General features: G+C 41.9%; 1 protein-coding gene across 1 annotated transcript; it reads right to left on the bottom strand.

The window, feature by feature from the left end:
* Positions 1-1,388: 1,388 nt before the first annotated feature.
* LOC149465185 (myeloblastin-like) lies at positions 1,389-23,999 on the bottom strand. Its single transcript, XM_089673571.1, has 5 exons — positions 23,890-23,999; positions 18,863-19,016; positions 10,652-10,793; positions 10,337-10,570; positions 1,389-1,789 (listed from the first exon to the last, which is right to left on the bottom strand). Exons 1-5 carry the CDS (start codon positions 23,942-23,944, stop codon positions 1,640-1,642), a joined length of 735 nt encoding a protein of 244 aa, XP_089529697.1. The 5' UTR covers positions 23,945-23,999; the 3' UTR covers positions 1,389-1,639.
* Between the last annotated feature and the right edge of the window lie 1,533 nt (positions 24,000-25,532).

Below are 25,532 nucleotides of genomic sequence, written 5' to 3'. Positions count from 1 at the left end.
TGCCTGAATGTGCTCCTTGGCTTTTCCGGCTCCTCTATATGGTTAGGTTGTGAAAAAGGTTTACATGTGGTTTTGCCATACTTAGGAGGAATAGCACAATGTGTTTTGTGGTATCGTTTTAAGTATACCTATGGCGTGTGTTAGAAATATCTTTAATTGATAACTTTCCTCCATTTTACATTCCAAAAGACTCATTAAGAATTTCAGAAAATGCCTTGGAGTGTTTGCATTCCAAAATATAGTTATTTTGTGGGTGTTAGCACTGTCAAGGTGCTTCAGCACCTCCAAAAATGCGATCAGTAGTCAGGAAGTTAGATGCATAATTTATGTGTAAATTATGTTCCTTAAAAGCCCAAAGGTGCTCCTTGGATTTTTGGCCCCTCTAGGCATCTAGACTGTAAAAAAAGTCTCACACGTGTGGTATCCCCGTACTCACATGTGCACATTTTTTCTCTATCCATTACACAAACTATATGTTGCAACAAAGTGGAAGTTTTATTTATAAGCAGATGCTAATCAGCTGATTGACCCACTAACTTTTTATACTGCTTGATAATTCAAGCAATAAGATCTTCTTGAGAATTCAATCAACAAAGAAAGAGACAACTTTACAAAAAAGACCTAGGTAAAATAGGGTGGTGGGCATCTATGTGATGAGATTTAATATTGTAAAATGTAAAGTAATACACTTGGGAGCTAAAAATATATACAAGTTACTCACTAGGATGAGAGCCTCAAGGGGAATTGAGGTTGGAAAAGGATCTGGGGGTCCTAGTAGATCATCGAATTAGCAATTGCAGGCAATGCCAAACTGCAGCAAACAAGGCAAGCAGACTACTAGAATTTAAAAGGGCATTGACTCAAGAGATAAATCTATAATTCTACCACTTTACAAAATTCTGGTTCAGCACCATCTTGAGTATGCTGTCCAGTTCTGGACACCAATCCTCAGGAAGGGTGTGCTTGAAGGGGAGAGAGTCAAGAGAGGGGCAACAAAGCTAAAAGGGGGCTAGAGGACCTTGGTTATGAGGAGCGACTACAATCATTAAAAGTATTCTCCGTGGAGAAGAGACACCTAAGAGGGATAATGATTGTAATATACAAATCCTTAAATGGTGACTTTAGCATTGGGAGGAAACTATTTAACTTAAGGTCTCTAAAGAAGACACATAACCACACAAAGTTGGATGAGAAGCTGTTCAATCTTAAACTGCGTAAGGGTTTTCTTGCTGTTAGAGTGGTATGGATGTGAAACTCCTTTTCACAGTTGGTGTAAGTGGAGAGTGGAGATAAATTCATAAAACTATTAGCTGTTTTTTTCATCAAACACAATGTACAGGGATATTGAAAATTATAGTGAGATAAACACACATACAGACACACTCAGGTTGAACTGTATAGATTGATGTCTTTATTCAACCTTACCAACTGTATGTGACAATGAAAGTGTCCCCTGTGTACTAACCATGATGAGTCAGTCAGTAAACAAATATACTAAAAAGCTTCAAAAGTTTATTTGACTATTGATTTGAGAAGCTAGTGAAATAGAAGAAGGCACATTAGCAAGGAACATATACAGTATCCAATGGTATGAATTCCATCTAATATGCTTAAAATGAATGGGGCTTATTCTGATGTATCATCTATTAATAGCAAAATCAATAAAGTCTCGAAACACAGCAACTCGTGCAAAGAAATCAGGAGCCACTCCACTCCCACAGCTCCGGATTATAAAAGATGAAATTCCCTGAATCACCCCATTGCACACAAGTGGACCTCCAGAGTCACCCTGAAAAAAAATTAAGAACATGCATCAAAACCAGTTCATGTACGCAAAAATCTATTAACAAGCAACAGAATTTCAGAATAAATTATGCTTATTCCAATATTTTATTCATAGAGGTCTGTTATATAAAGTCATTCCATTTATAAACCTTCAATTATAATTTTACTAACTTTAAAAGCTGCTGCAAACAAAAGTTACAATAGGCTTCAAGTAAAAAGCTGGAGGAAAAGAAGGTAGTGTTGTTAACAAATCATATTCCAGTAGCAATTTGTCTACTGAACAAAGATTATGAAAAGATATATCCAGCTGGCTTTTATGGGAAAATGCTCAACTTTTCCTTCTCTTTTAGGCATAAGAATTTGTTATTTTAGGGGTGAATAGAAAAATAAATTTCCACACCAACACCCACCAATGACCAAACCAAGACACTGAATTCCTTTACTACTTGGCCTTCAACAGCTTCAGAGAAATATGACTTTCAAAGTTCTACATCCCTATTGAAATCCTACACATGAGCTAGGCTGAGGACAGGTCCTGCCATACTTGAGCTATTAAAGCAGATGTGGTATGGTTCCATTGGCTTGAATGGGTTTAGATCCATGTAGGCATTACCAAAGTTCTTTTCCTAAGACTTTGAAAAGTTTGCAATTCTACCCATACATGGCCAGCTTTAGTAGTATAATAGGTGTGTGGATTCCAAGCGCACTTTAAATAGCAAAATCAAACTCCAGCCCCCTGCCCTCGCATCCGTAGAAAAAAAAGTTAGGTTGTACTCCATACATTGAGAAGAAAGTCCTTCACTGACAAGGCCTGACAAGGGCTGTCTGCTCCACCACTTACCATTATTATTTGAATACCCCAAAATGGAGCAAGCAAACTCCATTAATAAGCCAAAGTAAATTAGAACTCCTGATCTAAGTGTTTGTTGGTCAGTTACCTTCGAAAGTATTAAAGTGTTTGTAAACAGTTACATTTACAGTTGCAAGAAAAAGTATGTGAACCCCTTGGGATTACGTGGAGTTTTGCATGAATTGGGCATAAAATGTGCTCTGAACGTTATCTAAGTCACAACAATAGAAGAACACCGTCTGCTGAACATAATACTACACAAACATTAGATGTTGCCATGGTTTAATTGCACATAACATGTAAACATTCACAGTGCAGGGAGGAAAAAGTATGTGAGGCCCTAGCTTAATGACTTCTTCCAGAGCTAATTGGAGCCAGGAGTGAGCCAACCTTGACTCCAATCAGTCTGATGATATTGGATGTGTTGCTGACAGCTGTCCTGCCCTTAAAAAACACACACCTGTTTTGGGTTTACTGGTTTCAAGAAGCACTGTCTGATGTGAACCATGCCTCGCAGAAAAGAGCTCTCAGAAGACCTACGATCAAGAATTGTTGACTTGCATGAAGCTGGAAATGGTTACAAAATTATCTCCAAAAGCCTTTATGTTCATGTGTCCACGGTAAGACAGACTGTCTACAAATGGAGAAAGTTTAGCACTGTTGCTACTCTCCCTAGGCGTGGTCGTCCTGTAAAAATGACTGCAAGAGCACAGCGCAGAATGCTGCATGAGGTAAAGAAGAATCCCAGAGTGTCAGCTAAAGACCTACAGAAATCTCTGGCACATGCTAACATTTTTGTTGACACATCTACAATAAGGAAAACATTAAACAAGAATGGAGTACATGGGAGGACACCACGGAGGAAGCCATTGCTGTCCAAAAAGAATATTGCAGCACGTTTGAAGTTTGCAAAAGAGCACCTGGATGTTCCACAGCACTACTGGCAAAATATACTGTGGACAGATGAAACCAAGATTGAGTTGTTTGGGAAGAACACACAACACTATGTGTGGAGAAAAAAAGGCACAGCACACCAACATCAAAACCTCATCCCCACTGTAAAACATGGCGGAGGGAGCATCATGGTTTGGGGCTGCTTTGCTGCCTCAGGGCCTGGACGGATTGTTGTCATTGATGGGAAAATGAATTCCAGAGTTTATCAAGTATTTTGTAGGAAAACGTACGACCATCTATCCGCCAACTGAAGCTCCACAGAGGATGGGTGATGCAACAGGACAATGACCCAAAGCATACAAGGAATTCAACAAAACAATGGCTGCAACAGCACAGAATACGCTTCTGGAGTGGCCCAGTCAGAGTCCTGACCTCAACCCGATTGAAATGCTGTGGCATGACCTTAAGAGAGCGATTCACACCAGACATCCCAAGAATATTGCTACACTGAAACAGTTTTGTGAAGAGGAGTGGTCCAAAATCACTCCAGATCGTTGTGCAGGTCTGATCTGCAACTACAGGAAACGTTTGGTTGAGGTTATTGCTGCCAAAGGAGGGTCAACCAGTTATTAAGTCCAAAGGTTCACATACTTTTTCCTCCCTGCACTGTGAATGTTTACATGTTATGTGCAATTAAACCATGGCAACATGTAATGTTTGTGTAGTATTATGTTCAGCAGACTGTGTTCTTCTATTGTTGTGACTTAGATGACGTTCAGAGCACATTTTATGCCCAATTCATGCAAAACTCCACGTAATCCCAAGGGGTTCACATACTTTTTCTTGCAACTGTACCTAGTGAAGTGACTTGTTTCAACTCTATCACCTGAAACTAATCATCCGATGTATGTTGTACCTGTTTATCTTGAGTCATCTATCCTGTGCAGCTTTCTACAACACACAATTTAAAGGATTTTCCTCAGCAGCAGAAAGTAGGGGGCGGGGATCTGGATTGGAAAGAGCTGAGAGTATGAGTCAGCTTATTGCATGACCGGAAGCGGGTTGTCTCCCAGGTGGCTGTGGTGCTAGCTCAATCTATTAGGAGTGAGTCATGCAGATATCAGAGTTAAAACCACTCTAAAGCCATTCGATCAGCATGCAAGTCAAGCACCTAGTATTTTCAGAAAAAGTGATCAACAAGGGCAACCTCCATATTTCTCTCAGTACAGGTCTTTGTTAAAGCATCCCTGTAGCCCATAGCAGGGGCGTCCCCAGGGTTGGTGTCACCTGGTGCGGTAACACTTGGTGTCACTCCTCCGACGATCCCCACAGGATGGATCGGATCTGCGGATTGAGCATAATGGATCAGAGTCCAATCCATTATGCTCCCCAATTCACAGATCCGATCCATCCTGCGGGGATCACCGGCTTGCATCCTATACGGGGTTAACTGATCTCTCCACGAGCTCCACGAAAAGGAAAGTTTTAAAGCAAACCGAAGACCCCTGCAAGATGGATTGGATCTGCGGATTGGTGACCATAATGGATCGGACTCCATTATGCTCAAACTGCAGATCCGATCCATCTTGCAGGGATCGTCATCTTGTTTTAAAACTTTCCTGTTCGTGGAGCTCATGGAGAGGGTCCGGTGTCACCCCGTGCAATAGGTGTCACCCGGTGCGGCGTGCACCCCCTGCTCCTGCCTAGGGATGCCACTGGCCCATAGTAAGGCCAAAACCATACCATTGCATTTCAATATCGCACTATGCCTGTGTGCATGAATTTTGAAAGTTACCTGAATACACTAAGGGAAAGCACCTGTGCTGTAGCATGACACAACACAATACTGTGCATTATTTTCCCGAAAAAGGGTCAGCTGCATGTTTGGCTGCAATGGGGGGGGCCGTTAATGCATCCCACAGTACTATGTGTAACAAAAGTGAGAATCAAGTGGTTAGATGGTAATTCATGCTTCTGAAAATGAACAATAATGCCTATTCCTACAGCAGACGCTCAGTCATAGTTATATGCCTGTTCCCATGTTTGGAATTAAAGAGGAACTATACTCACCTCAGTTTCAGTAACACAGCGTCCTTCTGCTCCCCACCCGGATGCTGACATCTTCAAGCAGCCATCTTCCATGTCTCAATAATTGGCCACGTGGGGATGACATCACTCTAGCGCATGTGCTGGAGTTCAGTCAGATTCAGAATTGCTCAATTTGTACAGTGAACTGACCGTACGTGGCTCACTGTACGGGGCAGCCAGGCAGGTAGGTAACAATAATGCAGAAGAGACAAAGCATGCAATGCCAAGCTGCAGTTTCTAAAGAGAGCAAAATCCTCTCTTGTATTAAGAGGTATAGACTCCAGAGAGAGAGATATCATATTACCCCTGTACAAATCATTTGTAACACCTCATCTGGAATATGCAGTTCAGTTTTGAGCACCAATTCACAAAAAGAACATTGGGGAACTGGAGAAAGTACAGAGAAGGGCAACCAAACTGATAAGAGGCATGGAGGAGCTCAGCTATGAGGAAAGATTAGAGGAACTGAATTTATTCTCTCTTGAGAAGAGGAGATTAAGGGGGGATATGATCAACACGTATAAATACATCAGTGGTTCATATAGTGAACTCGGTGTAGAGCTCTTCACCCTGAGGTCATCACAGAGGACAAGGGGTAACATGGTAAGGTTTCTTCACAGTTTCTTCACAGTAAGAGATGTGAAAATGTGGAATAGACTCCCTCAAGAGTTGGTTCTGGCCAGCTCAGTGGATTGCTTTAAAAAAGGCCTGGATTGTTTCTTAGATACACAGAATATAACTGGATACTAACTTTTATAGGTAAAGTTGATCCAGGGAATATCCGATTGCCTCTCAGGGGATCAGGAAGGACTTTTTTCCCCTGCAGGAGCAAACTGGATCATGCTTTGCTGGGGGGTGTGTTGCCTTCCTCTGGATCAACTGTGGGTATAGGATTAACTTTTTTTTTTTTTTATGGTTGAACTGGATAGACTTGTGTTCTTTTTCAGCCAGACTAACTATGTAACTATGTCTCTTATGCATTAAAATTCCTACCTGTTTGCCCATTTTTATTATTTCAGCTAGAGTTTTACTTTAAGTTGTCCCCTCTTTTGTTACTCAAGACTGAACACTTGGACCCACATCTTTGGTGATGTTTTCTCTGTCTTTCTTTTAAATGGTGGTTGCATACGTGAACATGTTGCTGTCGTTTGATATGAGGGGAAAATCTTTTCCTTTTTTCCCCTGAAGAAGCAGGCGCTGACCTGTGAAACGCATTGAATTTGGATACCCCATCTCTACTCTTCCTTCAACAACAATATATTGGAGCTGTTCATGTATATTATGCTTGTAGAATGTGGTAAGTAACTGCAGCAACATGTTTGATGAATATACTTTTTAATGCAGTTTTAATTGTTACAATAAATGTTGAAGTTTTATTTAAAAGTAGGTGATTCTGGTACCTTAAAAGTCCTATAACTCTTTTTCTGAAGGTATTTATTTTCACCTGTGTAGCTGGATAGAAAGTCAATTTTTTTTCAACTTCAGACCAAGCTGTCCAGTAAAAGTGGCAGTTACAGGGTTGAGACAATCTATTTAACAGGTTCCCGTCTGGCCTATAGCCAAATGGCAGCCTGAAAAAACCCTCATCCCTCCGGGTGGACGCCATATGGCGTCCTTTCGGGTATGTGCAGTTTGCATGCCCACAGAGCCGCGCAGCGGCACGATCTGTCACCGGCCGTGTACCTCAGACACGGCTGATGACAGATCTGAGTACCAGCCCCGTTGCCGGTACAATGTGACCTGCTGCGACCAATCACAGCAGGTCACATGACAGTTGTATACAATGGATGGCTTCATTCATACCATCCATTGTATACTAGTGTGTCTAGCTGTGAATGGTCACAGCGATCACATGCACAAGCTGGGCCAATCACAGCCCAGCTGTGTCATGTGATTAGCCATGGCCAAATCACAGCTGAGCACAAAAAAAAAAAAAACCCTGAATGAATCTATATCATTCAGGTAAATGCTTGCTTATATTATTATTATTATTATACAGTATTTATATAGCGGTAAAAGGTTTGCTCAGCACTGTACATTATAGTGGGGGACAGAACATGAGACAATACAGTAACAAAACAAAACACAAGGGGGTCAAGGGCCCTGTTCTTTCGAGCTTACAATCTAGGAGCTTATAGCAAAGTAATTCTTTGCATAAGCAAATTGTGTAAAAAAAAAAATAACAAATACTGATCACTTCCCCAAAGTAGTACAATGTTACTATGGTAACAATGTACTACTTTGCTCATAGCGAAATATGAAAAATAAAATCTTAAGAAAAGACATAAATGTAATAAAAAATTAAAAATAATAAAAAAAATACAAAAAAATTATAATATTTTTTTTCATACTGTCACCAGTCAGTGTCCCTGATCACCGCCATGCCAGTTATATGATGATGCTGTACTGCACTGGTGACAGTATGTAAAAACAAATTGTGAAAATAATTTTTTTAATTTTTTAATTTTCCAAAAAATTATGACAAAAAAAATACAACTTCAAAAGACTCGCCATGCCTCTTATGAAATACGTCGGAATGTCTGCTCTGCAAAAATGGACCATTTGGGGGACATCTGTACTGTTCTGACATTCTTGGACCTCAAGAAATTAGATTGGCTGTCAGTACTTCAGGATTGATCAATTTTCAGATCTATACCATAGTTTGTGAACTCTATAACTTTCCTACAAACTAAAAAATACATCCTAATTTGGGTTATTTTCACCAAAGACATACAGCAGAATACATTTTGGCCTAAATGTATGAAGAACAATTATTTATTTGCAAACTTTTATAACAGAAACAAAGAAAAAGTGGTTATTTTTTCAAAATTTTCGCTTTTTTTTGTTAATTTAGCAAAAAATAAAAACCCCAGTGGTGATTAAATACCACCAAAAGAAAGCTCTAGTTGTGTGAAGAAAATGATAAAATTTTAGTTTGGGTACAATGTTGTATGACCGCGCAATTGTCATTCAAAGTGTGAGAGCGCTGAAACCTGAAAATTGGCCTGGGCAGGAAGGAGGTAAAAGTGCCCTGTATGGAAGCGGTTAAGACCAACATGAGTGCTTACAATGGTCAGCTTTTATTCATTTATGTCACACCTTTATAACAAAGGGAAAAATAAACTGTTGCACTAACAGCTTAAAACATGTTAGCTAGAGTTTGGCTTTAATTTGTTACTCAAGTCCATCTAAATCGGCTAGTCCAGTGGTCGGCAAGCCGCGGCTCGCGAGCCACATGCGGCTCTTTACACACTTTAATGCGGCTCTTCTGTGTGCCGGGGGCCCGCTCCCCTCCCTCCTCTCGGGCGGCCGCCCCAAAAGTCAGGACTCTGCAGCTAGCCCAGCAATGGGCAAACTACGGTCTGGCGGACCTTTTAATCCGGCCCGCGGAGCGTGGCAAACATTGGCTGTCAGGATGTAGGCGGGGCAGCGTGACGAACTCCTCTCCTCTCACAGTCCGCCCTGAAGACCGGAACGGTGCGGGAACACGGCGAGAGGAACGCACGGAGCAAAGGCAAGTGAATTGGCACAATATGGGGAATGAATTACTATAGGGGGGATGAATTACTATAGGGGGGATGAATTACTATATGGGGGATGAATTACTATGGGGGATGAATTACTATGGGGGATTAATTACTATGGGGGATGAATTACTATATGGGGGATGAATTACTATATGGGGGATGAAGTACTATGGGGGATGAATTACTATGGGGGATGAATTACTATATGGGGGATTAATTACTATGGGGGATGAATTACTATATGGGGGATTAATTACTATGGGGGATGAATTACTATATGGGGGATGAATTACTATGGGGGATGAATTACTATATGGGGGATGAATTACTATGGGGGATGAATTACTATATGGGGGATGAATTACTATGGGGGATGAATTACTATATGGGGGATGAATTACTATGGGGGATGAATTACTATATGGGGGATGAATTACTATATGGGGGATGAATTACTATATGGGGGATGTATTTTCAGTTTTAAAAATGTGGCTCTCAAAATAAATTTCAATCGTGGTTTTGGCGAGATTTGGCTCAGTTGAAAAAAAAGGTTGCCCACCACTGGGCTAGTCTAACACCATCCTCTCCCCAATTCAAAGATGTCTCGACAGGGCCTAGAGACTATGGATAAGCTTCACGTGGGAGTGAAATGTGTTCGTTTTTGGAAGTACCAGTTGTGCATCAGATTATTTAGTAGGCCTATACTGTTATCATGGTGAGCATCTCCCCTACTTTATTAAGGATGGGCATGTGCTGTACCTGAAGCAGCTACCAACCGCTGGGATCCTACGTCTGGTGTCATAGGAATAGAGGGTAATATGGCTGCAGCAGAACAAGGTAGCTTTCAAGATTACAGTAAACCAGGGGTGGACTGACAACTCATGGGGCCCCCGATCAATAAGGGATCATGGGGCCCCCGTGTCCTTGCCCAAACTCAAAAAAGCCTATGAAAAAGGTACCAGGGGCATCTCATGGGGTCCCCTACTGACCCCGGGCCCTCGGGCAGTGCCGATTTTCCAAATGGTCAATCCGCCCCTGCAGTAAACATAGCTGCATGTAATTCTAATGGAGAATACTATTTTTAATAAATGCTACTATGAGTTGCTGTTGACCTGCAGACAAATCTGGCTCCTGTTTTTAGATAATGCTTACATTTTAGGGGAATTATCATCAACTATTGGTTTTTACTCACAAAGCATATGCCGGCCTGTCTCATAAATACTCCAGTGCAGATGTTACTTGAACGACACAAGCCTCCGCTGGTCACAGTGACATTAAGCTCCTGCAGACGGTCTGGAGTCCGTGACTGAGTCCCAAGCCGTCCCCATCCAGAAGTAACACATTGTGTCCCAGCCGGGACTGTCTCATTCACACGGGGTAAAGTTACTACATTCACTCTGGAGTTCAGAGATGCAGCCCTGTCGAGCTGAAGAGAAAACAGAAGGAGTTATGTAATTCTACAGCCAGTTTGCTACATCAGACATTACTTATCTGCCAGATTACTCACTCTTAATATAAGGATGTCATTAGCCAATGTTTGGGGATTGAAGCCATTTTCAAAAACTTGTGCGATCCTAAAGGTTTGTTGGGAATCTTCATTACTACGAAGAGAATGAGCCCCCAATACCACAGTCACTTGAGATGGGTTCCTAAGTGTAACAGAAGAATAAAAGTATAAAAATGATTATGATACATATGTTGTGACACATTGTGAGTTCATGCTCAGTACTGAGATAGAACAATGAGTATGTCCTTGTCAGAATCAGTATTAAAATGTTTACAGTACAACTAAAGGCTTTAAACGAGTACAATGTCCAGTTATTATTATGAGATGCACAAGCCTCATAAAGTAAAAAAAAATCCTTTTCCTATTTTGATTTAGCTGAATCCTCCTTCATTTGTGTCTCACACAATCCACCTCCCAGACACTGCAGCTCACAGTGAGAGGGGTTTCAGTAACAATGGCAGTGCTGTCAATCCAGAAAGCAGTGGTGATTGGATCATGCTTTGCTGTTTTTTTTCCTCTGGATCAACTGTGGGTATAGGATTATAACTTTTTTTTTGTTAATGGTTGAACTGGATGGACTTTTGTCCTTTTTCAACCATACCTTAGATCGTACACCCCTTGAGGGTTAGGGACTGATGTGTATGTACAATATATATGTAAAAGTGCTGCGTAAATTGATGGCGCTATATAAGTACCTGAAAAAAAATAAATAATACTATCTATGTACCTATGTAGGTGTGACCAGGTGCTTACTGACAAACTAATGACCTGTGAAACAGCAGTGACAATGTTGATAGCCATGCACCCTAAAATAGTTTTTCTTCAGCCACATCTCCTAAAATGTTTCTTTTCTTCCTACTGTAGTGCAATCAGGCACAACCTACATAAAAAAGGCAGCCTACATTAAAGTGACAGCCTAATGGGTATTTCATGTAAAAAGTGTGCCACAACTACTATTCAGGGTGACAGGATATATGGCTATTGCTATGGCCACAACATGTGTACAGCCCTGAGTGGCTGCATGTTCTGTTTTAATTAATCAGGGGGGCCGTAAGACCATGCCTCAGCTGCCTATTTTGCCACCCTACAGCTGCCCATATGAATGAGGCCTTAGCGCAGTGACATACTCTGATGTCAATTCTCATCTAACTGCTGCAAAGAACAGGTAGAAACCCAAAAGTATACAGGCAAAATCCCTAGAGTACTTGAATGTCAGGAATTCAGTGTTTATAGGGAACACTACATACGATTAAGGGAAATGGTAGATGCAAAATTAATTGTGATTTGTTTGTACCTTCCAGAAGAGTTATCACTAATTGTTATCTAATATTTAGTTCCTGATTGGACAAAGTACATTGTCCTATCTTTTTAGGTCCAATAAAACACTAGTTACAATGTTGGACAGGGCGCCACACCACCCTTCGTGCATGGCTGCCTGATGCCACAACTAGCAGCTGCTTTATAGCACCTTTTTCCGACTCCCAGCACTTGTCTGGGGCAAGTTCCAGAAAGAAGAATGCAGAGAGATCTGACTTGTGGGTGCTTGCCTTGGGGAATTGCTGGGTGTTGGAGACAGATGCTGCAAAGCAAAGGAGCCATCTCCTTGTCGGGTCAAAGATGGCTCCCTGTCCAATAATGTAGCTAGTATTTTTTGAGCACCTAAGAATATGGAACAAAGTACGATAAGTACTTTGTCTCATCAGACATTGGGAAGGCGGGACAAAGTACTACATGTACTTTGTCCCATCAGGAACCAAACAATTTTAAAAAAGGTGGCAATTCTTCTTTAATGAAAAGAGAGATGACTGTGTACATTTGAAGAGTTGGACCCTGAGTGATTGTTAAATTTTTCTGCCTAGACTACCATTCAATTTAAAGATCTTTAAGATAATAGATGTTTCCTAAAATTAATCTTGCAGCTTTGTATAGGAAGTTGCAGTGGCATCACTAGGGGGGTGCGGGCCGCACCGGGTGACACTACCAAAGAGGTGACACCAAAATGAAAAGTAGAGCTGTCAGTGGCTGGCATCCATCCCAGCGGAGTGTCCCCCGTCCTCTGCCCGGGTACCGGGGCTCCTCATCTCTCCTGCAGCCCTAGGAACAGCCATGCCATGCGGGAGGTGAGAGGTCCCAGCAGGGGGGTGTCCAATCTCGGGGATCACAGCGGCTGCTGCAGGCCAATTCACACCCGGCCTGTGGAGTGAAGCCCGCCCATGCCCTCTGATTGGACAGCTCCTACTCTACATGTCAGTCAGTGACTAGTAATGACCCCGCCCAGAGCCCGCTCCTCTGCATCACATATCATTGGCTGTATCCTGCACAAGACATCCTTCCGTCTCCCAACACAGAGCACGGGACCGGGGTGACACCACGTGTTACCGCACCGGGTGACACCAACCCTAGTGACGCCTCTGGGAAGTTGTTATATATAAAGTACATAAGTAGATCCATGAAGAAGCAGAAAGAACAGCTTGGAGATATCATGGCAGTAGATGGAAGAGAGTCTTATGCAAAATGCAAGAGGGCTTTCACCCAACAACTGTTTCCATTCCACTATCCCAGAAACATTTTGCATATATTTCTATGTGGGGCGGGGCTTACAAGTGTATCTTGAAAGTAGGAGGAGTCATTGCTATGCAGTTGCTTTATTGCAAGTTTATGTAAAAGGCAAATTACCGCTGAAATACAGCAGATTGCACAATGGCACAGATGGAATTCTGACCAACTTACTTCACTTGTTCAGACAGAGTGATATTAATAAGATAAGATTTAGAAACAAAATGTTTGTAAAACAAATGTAAAGTTGGCCCTACACAGAGCAGAATTTGGCTTGTTCCTGATAAACCAGACAAAATGTGCTCAGTGGGTGGCCCTGGTGGTCCCCTCCCACCGGATATATTTTCATTGAAAAGTCAAAGGTGCTAGGCAGAAAAATTGCTGGCATAACAGTGGCTAAATCCTATCAGATGCAGGCACTGTTCAGGTAGTTTGACAGCTGGTGTGGTTGACTGTCAAAATACAATATCTTCACAGGGAGATTTGTCTAACTGTAGATGGTGTGGAAGAAATCAGGTTTTTTTTTCTGTTCAGCCTGCAGGCCAGCACGTATGGACAACTTTAGGCTTGCAACAGGCTTGGTAAATTGTAGCAAACTAACTAGTAGATACCACACAGTATGCAGCAGTCAAGGAAATACATTTTGAGTGTGTGAACTAGAAGTTTAAAAGTCTCTTGAGTGAAGAAGGGCTATATTTTGGAGGTGCTGTGAAAGGGAAAGATGTAGGACATGTTGTCAAATCAATTATCAGGGATCAGTTTGGAATGTGCAAAAGATATGAAGATTAGCTATGCCAAGGTCAAGTGTAAGGATTCCTTAAACCAAACAATCGAAATATATGGTTTAAAAGAGAAGTTTGAGATTGAAAAAAACACACATACTCACCTAGGCGGATGCTGCATCTGTCTCCCACCCCCTCTAAGACCAAGAACTGAGCGAACAAAGACTGCTGATCACTCAATTCTTAGTCTTGAAGCTGCAGAGAGTGGGCAGGAGCGGCTGACTGAGTGTGCTGAGAGGTTAAGCCATCTGCTGGTCAGGCATCTGAGCAGATCCCAACAATATGGTTGGGATCCTTTCACAGCCTAGATCAGATCTGTGACGTCACCCTAGATCAGATCTGTGACATCAGGCTTTAGCCCACTGTCAGCTGACAATTCGTTCCAGGAGAGCAGAACAAAGTGCACTCCTGTGATCCATAGAAGAAGTAGAGTCAAAATAGTTTTGGCCATATTTCTCTTTTAAAGGTAGTTTAAAATGATAGAGCACATGTTTACCTTGATATTAACTAGGTAACCTCAAGAGTGTTGGGGAAGAAAAAGAACTAGTACTGGTGCCTAGAGGTGAGATCAAAATAGAGAAGCAGGAAAAGAAATCCTTTGAAATTGCTCTGAGGAAGCCTTCTGACACCTTAAAAAGATTAGATTTTATTGTATGTGCCCAGCAAAAATCCAGACTGAAAAGGATCAAGTAGAAAGCAGAATGGAAGGACTTCTGTAAGTCTGTTAAAGAAAAAACATTCAAGCACACATGTATTAGATAGGATAAATTGGGTGTAAGCCAGAAATTCAAGATGGTTAAAGACAGAGGAGTTTTTCCTTCAATATTGTTGACACAACGGTTCATATGAGGGCATAGGGCGGAATGCCTGTAGAGAGAAAGTATAAAAATGTAGGTTTAATAAAAATGGGTCAGAGCAGGGCCGTGGATAAGGGGGTACCACTAGTCCTCCTGTACAGTGCTCCAGCCAGCAGGGGTGAATCGGATGTAGTCAGGGAGGGTGATCGGTGCGGCAGAGGAGCAATTACTGGAACCAATCCCCTGTATGGCTCTCTCTGCAGCAGCTGAAAGCTGGCTTCTTCTCCTCTCCCTGACGCTGACTTTCAGCTGATACAGAGAGCCATACAGTCGATTGGTTCCAGTAATCGCTCCTCTGCCGCACCGATCACCCTCCCTGTGCACCATACATTTTCCCCTGTGTGTGTCCCTATCCCCGCAGTGCTGCCGGTTTCCCTCCTCTCCTTCCCACTGGCAACTGCAAGCACAGAATAGGATTCTTCAGGATGGAGAGTTGGGGAAGGGTCCTGTAAATATGTCACATTTACCAGCCCCTTCCTTACCTGAATGAACATAATGAGAGATTGGCACTGATCACTCACTGTATTCATTTATACCTGAAGCATAGTAAACTGTGCTTATTTGGGGAAGCCCTGTCAGGTTGGCTGTATAGGGCCCCCTGGTTTCTAACAGCACCTCTGGGTACAACTGGGTTTTTTACAACTATAAGAATGAAATTGAGTAAAGATATGCAAGTGGGCTGGGCTGTGTACAAATTATTTACATTTTGTATTTATGTGTGTTGTAATTAGAAGCTGTTTGCTATATCTGCAGGGGAAAATTACTATGGGGGGAGTTAAATTTGAGAGGGGGTTGACATATTAAAGACTTAAAGCGATACAAAACCTAAAAATCTTTTTTACCTAAATGCATTGCTTGCATTAAGGGAAAAAACATTAAGTTCCCTGTGTGAAGGGGAAGAGATGGGAGAAGAGATCAGTGCTGTGACCGACTGCATCCCTTTTTCCCTCGCTTCCTCTTCAGACAGGTACTCGAACAGCAGCAGGAGCCATTGGCTCTTGCTGATGTCAATCAAGTGCGGGAGAAGGGCTAAGTCCCACTGTGTGTGTCTATGGAGCGTGGCTCTGTAGACACACAGGTCGGAAGCAAGCACATGGTGTTTGTCCCCATAGAAAATGGCTTGTTACGGGGACACACAAAGAAGAGGAGGAACCAGGATCGCTGGCGGGGGACCCGAGAAGAGGAGGATCGGGGCTACTCTGTGCAATAGCACTGCACACAGCAAGTAAGTATAGCATGTTTGTTATTTTAATTTAAAAAAAAATAGGTAAAAGTGTGGAACAGTAAGTTTGCTTAACTATGCTGTGTTTCCCTTAGCTATAATGGGGCAACTGTTGCCAACATTTAATAAAAATTTTGAGGGACACTTTTTTTCCTGTATGATGCGCCGCTCCAAAAAATGGGTGTGGTTTAAATTACGCCAAATATTGGGAATGTCTTAAAGGGGGTGTGGTTAAACAGAGTCTGAGATTCTCTCCCCCCCCCCCCCCCATGACACGACGCAAGGGATGGACAGAGACTGTGGACACGGCACAAGGGATGGACAGAGACTGGGGACACGGCGCAAGGGATGGACAGAGACTGCGGACACGGCCCAAGGGATGGACAGAGACTGCGGACACGGCCCAAGGGATGGACAGAGACTGTGGACACGATGCAAGGGATGGTCAGAGACTGTGGACACGGCTCAAGGGATGGTCAGAGACTGCAGACACGGTGCAAGGGATGGACAGAAACTGCGGACACGGCAGAAGGGATGGACAGAGACTGTGGACACAATGCAAGGGATGGTCAGAGACTGTGGACACGGCTCAAGGGATGGTCAGAGACTGCAGACACGGTGCAAGGGATGAACAGAGACTGCGGACACGGCGCAAGGGATGGACAGAAACTGCGGACACGGCACAAGGGATGGACAGAGACTGCGGAAACGATGCCTGCAATTTACAAACTGTCCCTAAACATACAAACAGTTGGCAACTCTGCATACACACTTACTACATTCACACATGCTACATACACACATGCTACATTCACACATGCACTACATATGTCCCACCATCACAGCACTTACTTTCATTGCTCACGCTGCCCTAGGTAAAAGGAGGGGCCGGGCGCGATTATCTGGGAAGCTGGCCACACACCCCTACCCTCTTATGCAGGCCATAGACGGGTCAAAAATCGGCCAATTTTTCAGCTGAACAAAAAATCGACCGATTTTCGCACTGTTAGTGGGTTACTTGTTCGGCCGTTTTTCTGGTTTTTTGCACAGTTTAAAGAAGAAGAAGAAGAAGAAACAAGTGTCACTGAACGGTGGCTCCGTTCTTCTTCCGCTATTATATTTTATATGAAAAAGTCTTGTATTTGTATTGCTGTCACATTGTATGGTGTGCTCCCCTGTCTCTGTCAAACTGGTTTCTTGTCCCATTCTTTTGTGAGCATTGGTGGCAGCATCGGCAACGGCACCGAATGATTTTTCGTTTATCGGCCGACAATTTGGCCGATAATCGGCCCGTCTATGGCCTGCATTACACTGCCAAGCCTCACAAGGAGTCCTCAATCAGAGCACCTGGACAGAGGAGGGAGGGGGGAGGAGGAATCATCTGTCCTTGTGTCTCTCTGTTCAGAAGCACAAGAATTGTGGAGCTGGCTGCCCGGGACAGGGGACGCACAATTTGGGAATATTTCCTATTTTCGGGACAGAGCCCGGGACGAAGGCCAACTGTGACAAGGCTTTAAAATCCGAGACCGTCCTGGGCAATACGTGACAGTTGGCAACTATGCAATTGTCAGAGGGAGAGCAGTTGCGTTTCAGTGAATGCACGTGTTGGGGAACTTCAAGATCAGTAAAGATCATTGATAAAGGCTAGGCATTCCAAAAAAGGTACAAAGGTGAAGGGATAAATAAAGGCTATTCATTTAAGTCAGGGATGTCAAACTGGCGACCCTCCAGCTGTTGCGAAACTACAAGTCCCATCATACCTCTGCCTTTGGGAGTCATGCTTGTAACTCCAAAGACATGCTGGTAGGTTAATTGGCTCCTGTCTAAATTGGCCCTGGTATGTGTATGTATGAATGTGAGTTAGGGACTTTAGATTGTACACCCCTTGAGGGTTAGGGACTGATGTGAATGTACAATATATATTTAAAGCGCTGCGTAAATTGCTGGAGCTATATAAGTACCTGAAATAAATAAATAAATAACTGTTAATCTTGCATTGCCTTATGGGACTTGTAGTTTGGCAACAGCTGGAGGGCCACCAGTTTGACACCCGTGGTCTAAGTAGTAAGGGTTATAAAATGGACAATGGAATTAGAGGGTGTAAGTACCATTTACGTGCTATCTATCATGCAAGTGAAACACCCATCATTGTGAGTGAGTTAACAAACACCTGAAACCAAAAATGAACAACCAATGTAACGATAGCATGATTTAATCATATTTGGATTCATATGTAAAAGTAATGACTCCAATCATAAATGTTATTGCACATATCCTTTCTTCTTCAACTCAGCATTTTCAATATAGGTTAGACTTCAAAAACACAGTCCAGAGTTCTTTACTATTCATTGTCAGACCACAGCGTCTAGGTGAAATCTTCAGAAATCATCCAAACTGTACTAGTACATACCAGGGGCAGACTGACCATTTGGAAACTCGGGCACTGCCCGAGGGCCTGGGGTCAGTAGGGGGCCCCATGAGATGCCCCTGGTATCTTTTTTGAGTTTGGGCAAGGACACAGGGGCTCCATGATCCCCTATTGCCCGGGGGCCCCATGAGTTATCAGTCCGCCCCTGGTACATACACACTGCAGTCACCATTCACTGCAATGTATAGTCTGTCCACAGCCAGACAGGTTTTCCATTAAAGTAAATGTATGCGTGTGCAAGTACAGTGCACTTTGGCTAAAGACTATGTGGCACTAGGAAGGCACCACAGTGAAGATTAAGAAGACAAGTAGCATAACATGATTAAATGAAAAGGTTTAATTTTAATCATTTAACTACATACTTACATGTCAGATAGGCAATGGGCAGCAGTCATAAGAAATTGAGGTGCAATAAGAGATCCCCCACAGAAATGCTGCCGTCTGAACTGTAGGGAGGCAATGTAAGGATGTGAGTTGGGTATGGCTTCCCTTCCCCCAACAATTTCAGTATTGAAGGATCCTAGGAGGAGATATCACAAATGTAATGAATTCCTGTGCTTCATTTATAATTCCTAAACTTTAAATTTTAATATAAAGACATTTATAGCTTTTGCAGGTATGATATTGCTAAGCAGACTGTAACATGACAAATGTTTAAAAACTGACCATATTAGAGTACTTTTCTACTGTTTACAACTATACATCTACAAAATACACAATAAAATTGCATGCCCTATTTTTATTACTGTGTGTTATTTGTTCATTTGAACTCATGTGTACAGCTTGCACATCACATTGTCACATTATATTATTAGTTTTGCAATATTTGTAAATAAAGGATCATTTTCAAATGCAAATGGAATTGGCTCCATAAAATATCAATAGCTGGCGTTAACAGTAGTTTCCATTTGGGTGTCTGTTTAGGAGGGGCAGAAACAGGAAGACATAAATTCATACTTCCTAAAATAATACTGGTCTTCATCAGCCCTAGGATGTAACGCGTATAGGGGGAGGAGCAATGCCTGTGATGTCACCTGCGGCTATCTTGCATCTATACACTGTGATTTAGAGTGCTCGGTTATGAACTTTTTGTCAAAAGTGCCTTCTTTGTAAGTGTGGTTTTTATATTTTCAATAAAAGTATATTATAAGATCACTATCCTTCTGCTTTAGCCTCTTTCCATATGTGGTATAATTGATGGGAAGACACACTGTCCAAGACCAACTGGAGCCTTCAGTGCTTATATGCCCCAGAGGGGAAATGCAACTTTTGACCTTTTCTGGGGAGTGTACGCTATCCACACTTGGATATTTATGCACGTTATACTTTTATTCATGGATTGTGTCACGGTACCCTGTAACAGAATATTTGTCTGGTGATTTTCTGTGGACATTTTTGCCTCTTCTATATACCTTTGTCCTGCACTCTGTTTGTTTATCTGTTTTTAGGTACTGTGGAATTTGCGTTAGTGTCCAGCTTGCAAGTAGTAGGATTATCTACACTGCTCACAAAAATTAAAGGAACACTTTGAAAGCACACCAGATCTCAATGGGGAAAAACATCATGCTGGATATCTATACTGATATGGACTGGGTAATGTGTTAGGAACGTAAGGATGCCCCATTGTTTGAAATGAAAATTATCAACCTACAGAGGACTGAATTCAAAGACACCCCAAAAATCAAAACTGAAAAAAAGATGCAGCAGGCTAGTCCATTTTGCTGAAATTTCATTGCAGCAACTCAAAATGGTAGTTTGTAGGGCCCTCACGTGCTTGTATGCATGCCTGACAACGTTGGGGCATGCTGCTAATGGGACGATGGATGGTGTCCTGGGGTGTTTCCTCCCAGATCTGGACCAGGGCATCATTGAGCTCCTGGACAGTCTGAGGTGCAACCTTTCAGCCTCTGATGGACCGAAACATGATATCCCAGAGGTGTTGTATTGGATTTAGGTCAGGCAAGCGTGGGGGCCATTCAATGGTATCAATTCCTTCATCGTCCAGGAACTGCCTGTATACTCTCGACACATGAGGTCGGGCATTGTTGTGCACCAGGAAGAAGCCAGCACCCACTGCACCACCGTAGGGTCTGACAATGGGTCCAAGGATTTCATCCTGATACCTAATAGCAGTCAGAGTGCCCAGGGGTCTCCACACTTTATAAACAAAGGGCCAGTTTACTGTCCTTCAGACTTTAGGGGGGCTGGACTGTGGCCAGTGGGAGAAGAAAATGTCCTGGCATCAGTGGGAGTAAGCGATTTCTGATTGTTTGGTCAGAGACATTCACACCAGTGGCCTGCTGGAGGTCATTTTGTAGGGCTCTAGCAGTGCTCATACTGTTCCTCCTTGCACAAAGGAGCAGATACCAGTCCTGCTGATGGGTTAAGGACCTTCTACGGCCCTGTCCAGCTCTCCTAGAGTAACTGCCTGTCTCTTGGAATCTCCTCCATGCTCTTGAGACTGTGCTGGGAGATGCAGAAAACCTTCTGGCAATGGTACGTATTGATGTGCCATTCTGGAGGAGTTGGACTGCCTGCGCAACCTCTGTGGGGTCCAGGTATCGCAGCATGCTACCAGTAGTGACCAGGGGCAAACTGACAACTCATGGGCCCCCGGGCAATAGGGGATCATGGGGCCCCTGTCCTCAAACTCAAAAAAGCCTATGAAAAAGATACCAGGGGCATCTCATGGGGGCCCCCTACTGACCCTGGGCCCTCGGGCAGTGCCCGAGTTTCCAAATGGTCAGTCCGCCCCTAGTAGTGACACAGACCCTAGCCAAATGCAAAACTAGTGAAAAACAGTCAGAAAAGATGAGTAGGGAAAAAATTGTCAGTGGGCTCCACCTGTAAAACCATTCCTGTTTTGGGGGTCATCTCATTGTTGCCCATCTAGTGCACCTGTTAATTTCATTAACACCAAAGCAGCTGAAGCTGATTAACAACCCCCTCTGCTACTTAACTGACCAGATCAAAATCCCAGGAGTTTAATTGACTTGATGCTATACTTTGATTAAAAAGTGTTCCTTTAATTTTTTGAGAAGTATTTTATCTTGTTTGCGCTGATTTGTTTTTTCCTTTACAAAATGTGAAATACTTGACAATGCATTTGTATTCACTTTATACGCACAGTAAAAATTGTACAAAAAAAAGTACAATGCTCTATTATTAGGGTAATTTAGAACTAAATTATATCCCACCCTCTGGAGGAGAATTTTAGTTCAAATACAATTAGTTGTGCTAAATTTCTAAGATATATAAGCATTTACTAATTTCATAACAGCTTTTTTTAATAAATAAATCAAATTAGGTTTATTTATGGGATCTTATAACATTGATAAGACCTTAACCTCCTTGGCGGTATGATTATTTCCGATTTTTTGTGCTGAAAGCGGTACATTTTTTTGTATGGAAATATGTCGTTTTTTATTGTAGGCTGTAATTTTTAGAAATAACTCACTGAAATCTGTCCGAACAAGAGTCTAGTAAACATTCCGGATATGATAAAACTTGAAACACGAAATCATAAATTATAATTTAATAAATAATCATAAAAAATAATAATATAATAATAATATATTTAATTTAATAATATAAAAAAAACAAAAACACTGAAATTTGAAATAACAGAGGCAAATTCGCACATCGCTGAGCAAAGTCGCTAAATCGTTTTCAGTGTCTGATGACGAATTTCCCCACAAATCATTATCACTCAATTCTGCAAGTGGTTCTGATTTACTATCGCTGTTCTCTAGCTGGTCTAAAACCGATTTTGACGTAAAGGGACGCTTTTTGGACGCCATGGACTTTTCTAAGTTTCCAGGCAGAAAGAACAGTCAAAATGCAGGCAGGGCACAGGACAAAGCAGTAGGGACAAAATATATGTGAAATGCATGGAAACAGCAATGTTTTACTATATAATAATCATTTTTAAAAAAATGACATTTTTTAAAAATTTCAAATTTGCCGCCGGTTCCTGCGCCCGTACGTCCCGATGTCACAGGGACCGGAACACGGAAGGCGGATGCCGGCATCGGCCGGAGGAGATGGCCGGGGACGCTGCAGGGGACACATCACGGGAGTGAAGGACAAGGTAAGTGCTGCAGGGACTCCCTGAGCAACGTCGCATGGTAAGCCCAAGTGTAGCTCAGGGGTTACCGCTCTTGGTACTGAAATTTTACTCCGAGCTACACTCGGGAATACCGCCAAGGAGGTTAATAAACCTTTATAATTTATAATCTCATCCAGCTGCTCCTAAGATACGCTTCTCTTGCATTGTACCAAAATTTGCCTCTACCTGCCCCTTCTTTCAAATAAATGCTATAGTTTTGCGATATGCATGGAAGGGTCAAAGGGAATCTTTGGGTTTAATTAAACTTGTGCACTTTGGACATATTTTTAATGTTAAAGTGTAACTAAATTATGTTGTATTCTTTTTGTGGGCTGTTCCTGTATGTTTTTTTTAGAGTTTTCAAAAAGACACACAAACTCAGCCATGGGCACCACAACATACAGTCCAGTGGCAATAGAAGGTTACACACAGCCCAAAACTGGGCTGTTCCTATATATATATATATATATATATATAATTAATTTTTTTTTATTTTTGTTTTTTAATAATCATGCTGCATTCTTAAAAATGTCAGTTTGACTATAATAAGGTATGCCAAAAGTCAGCTAAAACAGAGAAGAACTTTGGAAAATAGGTGATTAGCAACAACAAAACTGCAAGTGAAATGCATTAAAATATATATAAAAACTGTGCACTGTATGTGTGAATGGGCCCCAGAGCAGGACATGTTAGGTTTATAATATGGATCATTAAAAAAACCACCAGATTATAATAACTAATATATGTAATATTACAACCCTAGCACTGGAAATACAAAGCAACCCTTAAGAAAACTGGCTTTCAAAGAGTAACTATATACCCTTTAGTAACACCTTACAGTGACTATAATGGTTTAAGGAAACTGGGTGTTCTTTGTAAATTATGCCATACAATTTCAGAATATAACACTGTATTTCCTTGGTTGGCTTTGGTTCTGAGTATTTATTTCCCACAATTACCAAATGTTTATTTTCCTGGTAACAGAATTGTGTTAATGTATTATACAAAAAAAATTATTTTAAAATATTTCTTATGCAAATAATAATCTCTACATACTATTGTTTTACAAACATGTGGACCAACTAACTGCTTTAACTTCTTTAATATAACCAACACATTGGTATGGGTAGATTTATAAACTAATGGTACCTTTCAAACATAAGTAAGGTTGAAAGATATAAGTCATTAACACGCTATGTTTTTGCAGAAACATTAATTATAAATATACAATATTGCCAGACACACAGAATGGATAATGCATCTGCTTTATGAATGTACTACTCACCCCCATTCACCTGGCATACCCACAAAGCTGCCACTAATGCAAGCAGATGATCCATGTTACTCGAAGCTATGTGACCATACCTTTAGAGCCTGGAAATTTATAGCTATCCAGTAACCGTTCATGTTACATAATTAACTGTTGTTTGTAACCCACAATGAGCAAGATGCAACTATGCAATCATAGCGGTTCAGGAACTAGAAATGGAGAGCGTGAAAAATACTTGAACACAAAAGAGAAGTTAAAACAAAAGAAGTTACCACAGATTGATATTAATTCAGTCAATAGAAAGAAAGTAAGGAAATCATAGGACAACCAAGAATGTAGCCACCCTGTAAATGTCTCCTCTTCTTTTTCACTAACAACAATGTTCTAGAACACTCCTACAAAAGGATACAGTTCTTTTAGAGTGGGTGAGACATATATGTGATCACAATTAACTTAATCCCAACTCTTGGCTCCATGCTGCCTGTGCTGTCCTACTAACGGTTAGCTGACAGCCAGCTAACAAAACTGACAGAAGCAACATTGTGTTTCATTCCAAAACTGAATTTACATCTGTGAATTGTTCTGTAAAACTGCAATACAATCACATAAACTGAAGTTACAACGCGTTTGTAAACATGTCTACCACAAATGCATACAAATTAACACATTTCTTGCAAACGGCAACCTACAGATCACATTAAATATATTTAAACGATCTGGATTTATATGTGACAAACACAACGAATTAACTTACAGGCATATGTGTATCAAAGGGAGAATGGAGGAAACCTTCACTGGTGTTCTTCAGGAAGTTAAAATGGCTGCAGTGGTAGATGGCAAATCTTTATTAACAAGACTCCTTATTCTTGTTAAAAAATATAATGTTTTTTCAGTCTCTTCTGTGCTTGCTCCCTGTTGTTTGGTAGTCTAGGGCAGTGGTCGGTAAGCCGCGGCTCGCGAGCCACATGCGGCTCTTTACAAACTTAAATGCGGCTCTTCTGTGTGCCGGGCGCCCGCTCCCCTCCCTCCTCTCGGACGGCCGCCCCAAAAGTCAGGACTCTGCAGCTGTCAGGATGTAGGCGGGGCAGCCAGGATGTAGGCGGGGCAGCGTGACGAACTCCTCTCCTCTCACAGTCCGCCCTGAAGACCAGAACGGCGCGGGAACAGGGCGAGAGGAACGCGCGGAGCAAAGTTAAGTGAATTGACACAATATGGGGAATGAATTACTATAGGGGGGATGAATTACTATAGGGGGGATGAATTACTATATGCGGGATGAATTACTATAGGGGGGATGAATTACTATGGGGGATGAATTACTATAGGGGGGATGAATTACTATAGGGGGGATGAATTACTATGGGGGATGAATTACTATAGGGGGGATGAATTACTATAGGGGGGATGAATTACTATATGGGGGATGAATTACTATAGGGGGGATGAATTACTATGGGGGATGAATTACTATAGGGGGGATGAATTACTATGGGGGATGAATTACTATATGGGGGATGAATTACTATATGGGGGATGAATTACTATGGGGGATGAATTACTATGGGGGATGAATTACTATATGGGGGATGAATTACTATAGGGGGGATGAATTACTATAGGGGGGGTGAATTACTATATGGGGGATGAATTACTATAGG

This window comes from Staurois parvus, unplaced genomic scaffold, assembly GCF_062004578.1.
Source record: "Staurois parvus isolate SC_StPar_1 unplaced genomic scaffold, SC_StPar_1.0 ptg000141l, whole genome shotgun sequence".
In the NCBI taxonomy this organism is placed as follows: Eukaryota; Metazoa; Chordata; class Amphibia; order Anura; family Ranidae; genus Staurois; species Staurois parvus.
This window is presented reverse-complemented; position numbering and strand designations above follow the sequence as displayed.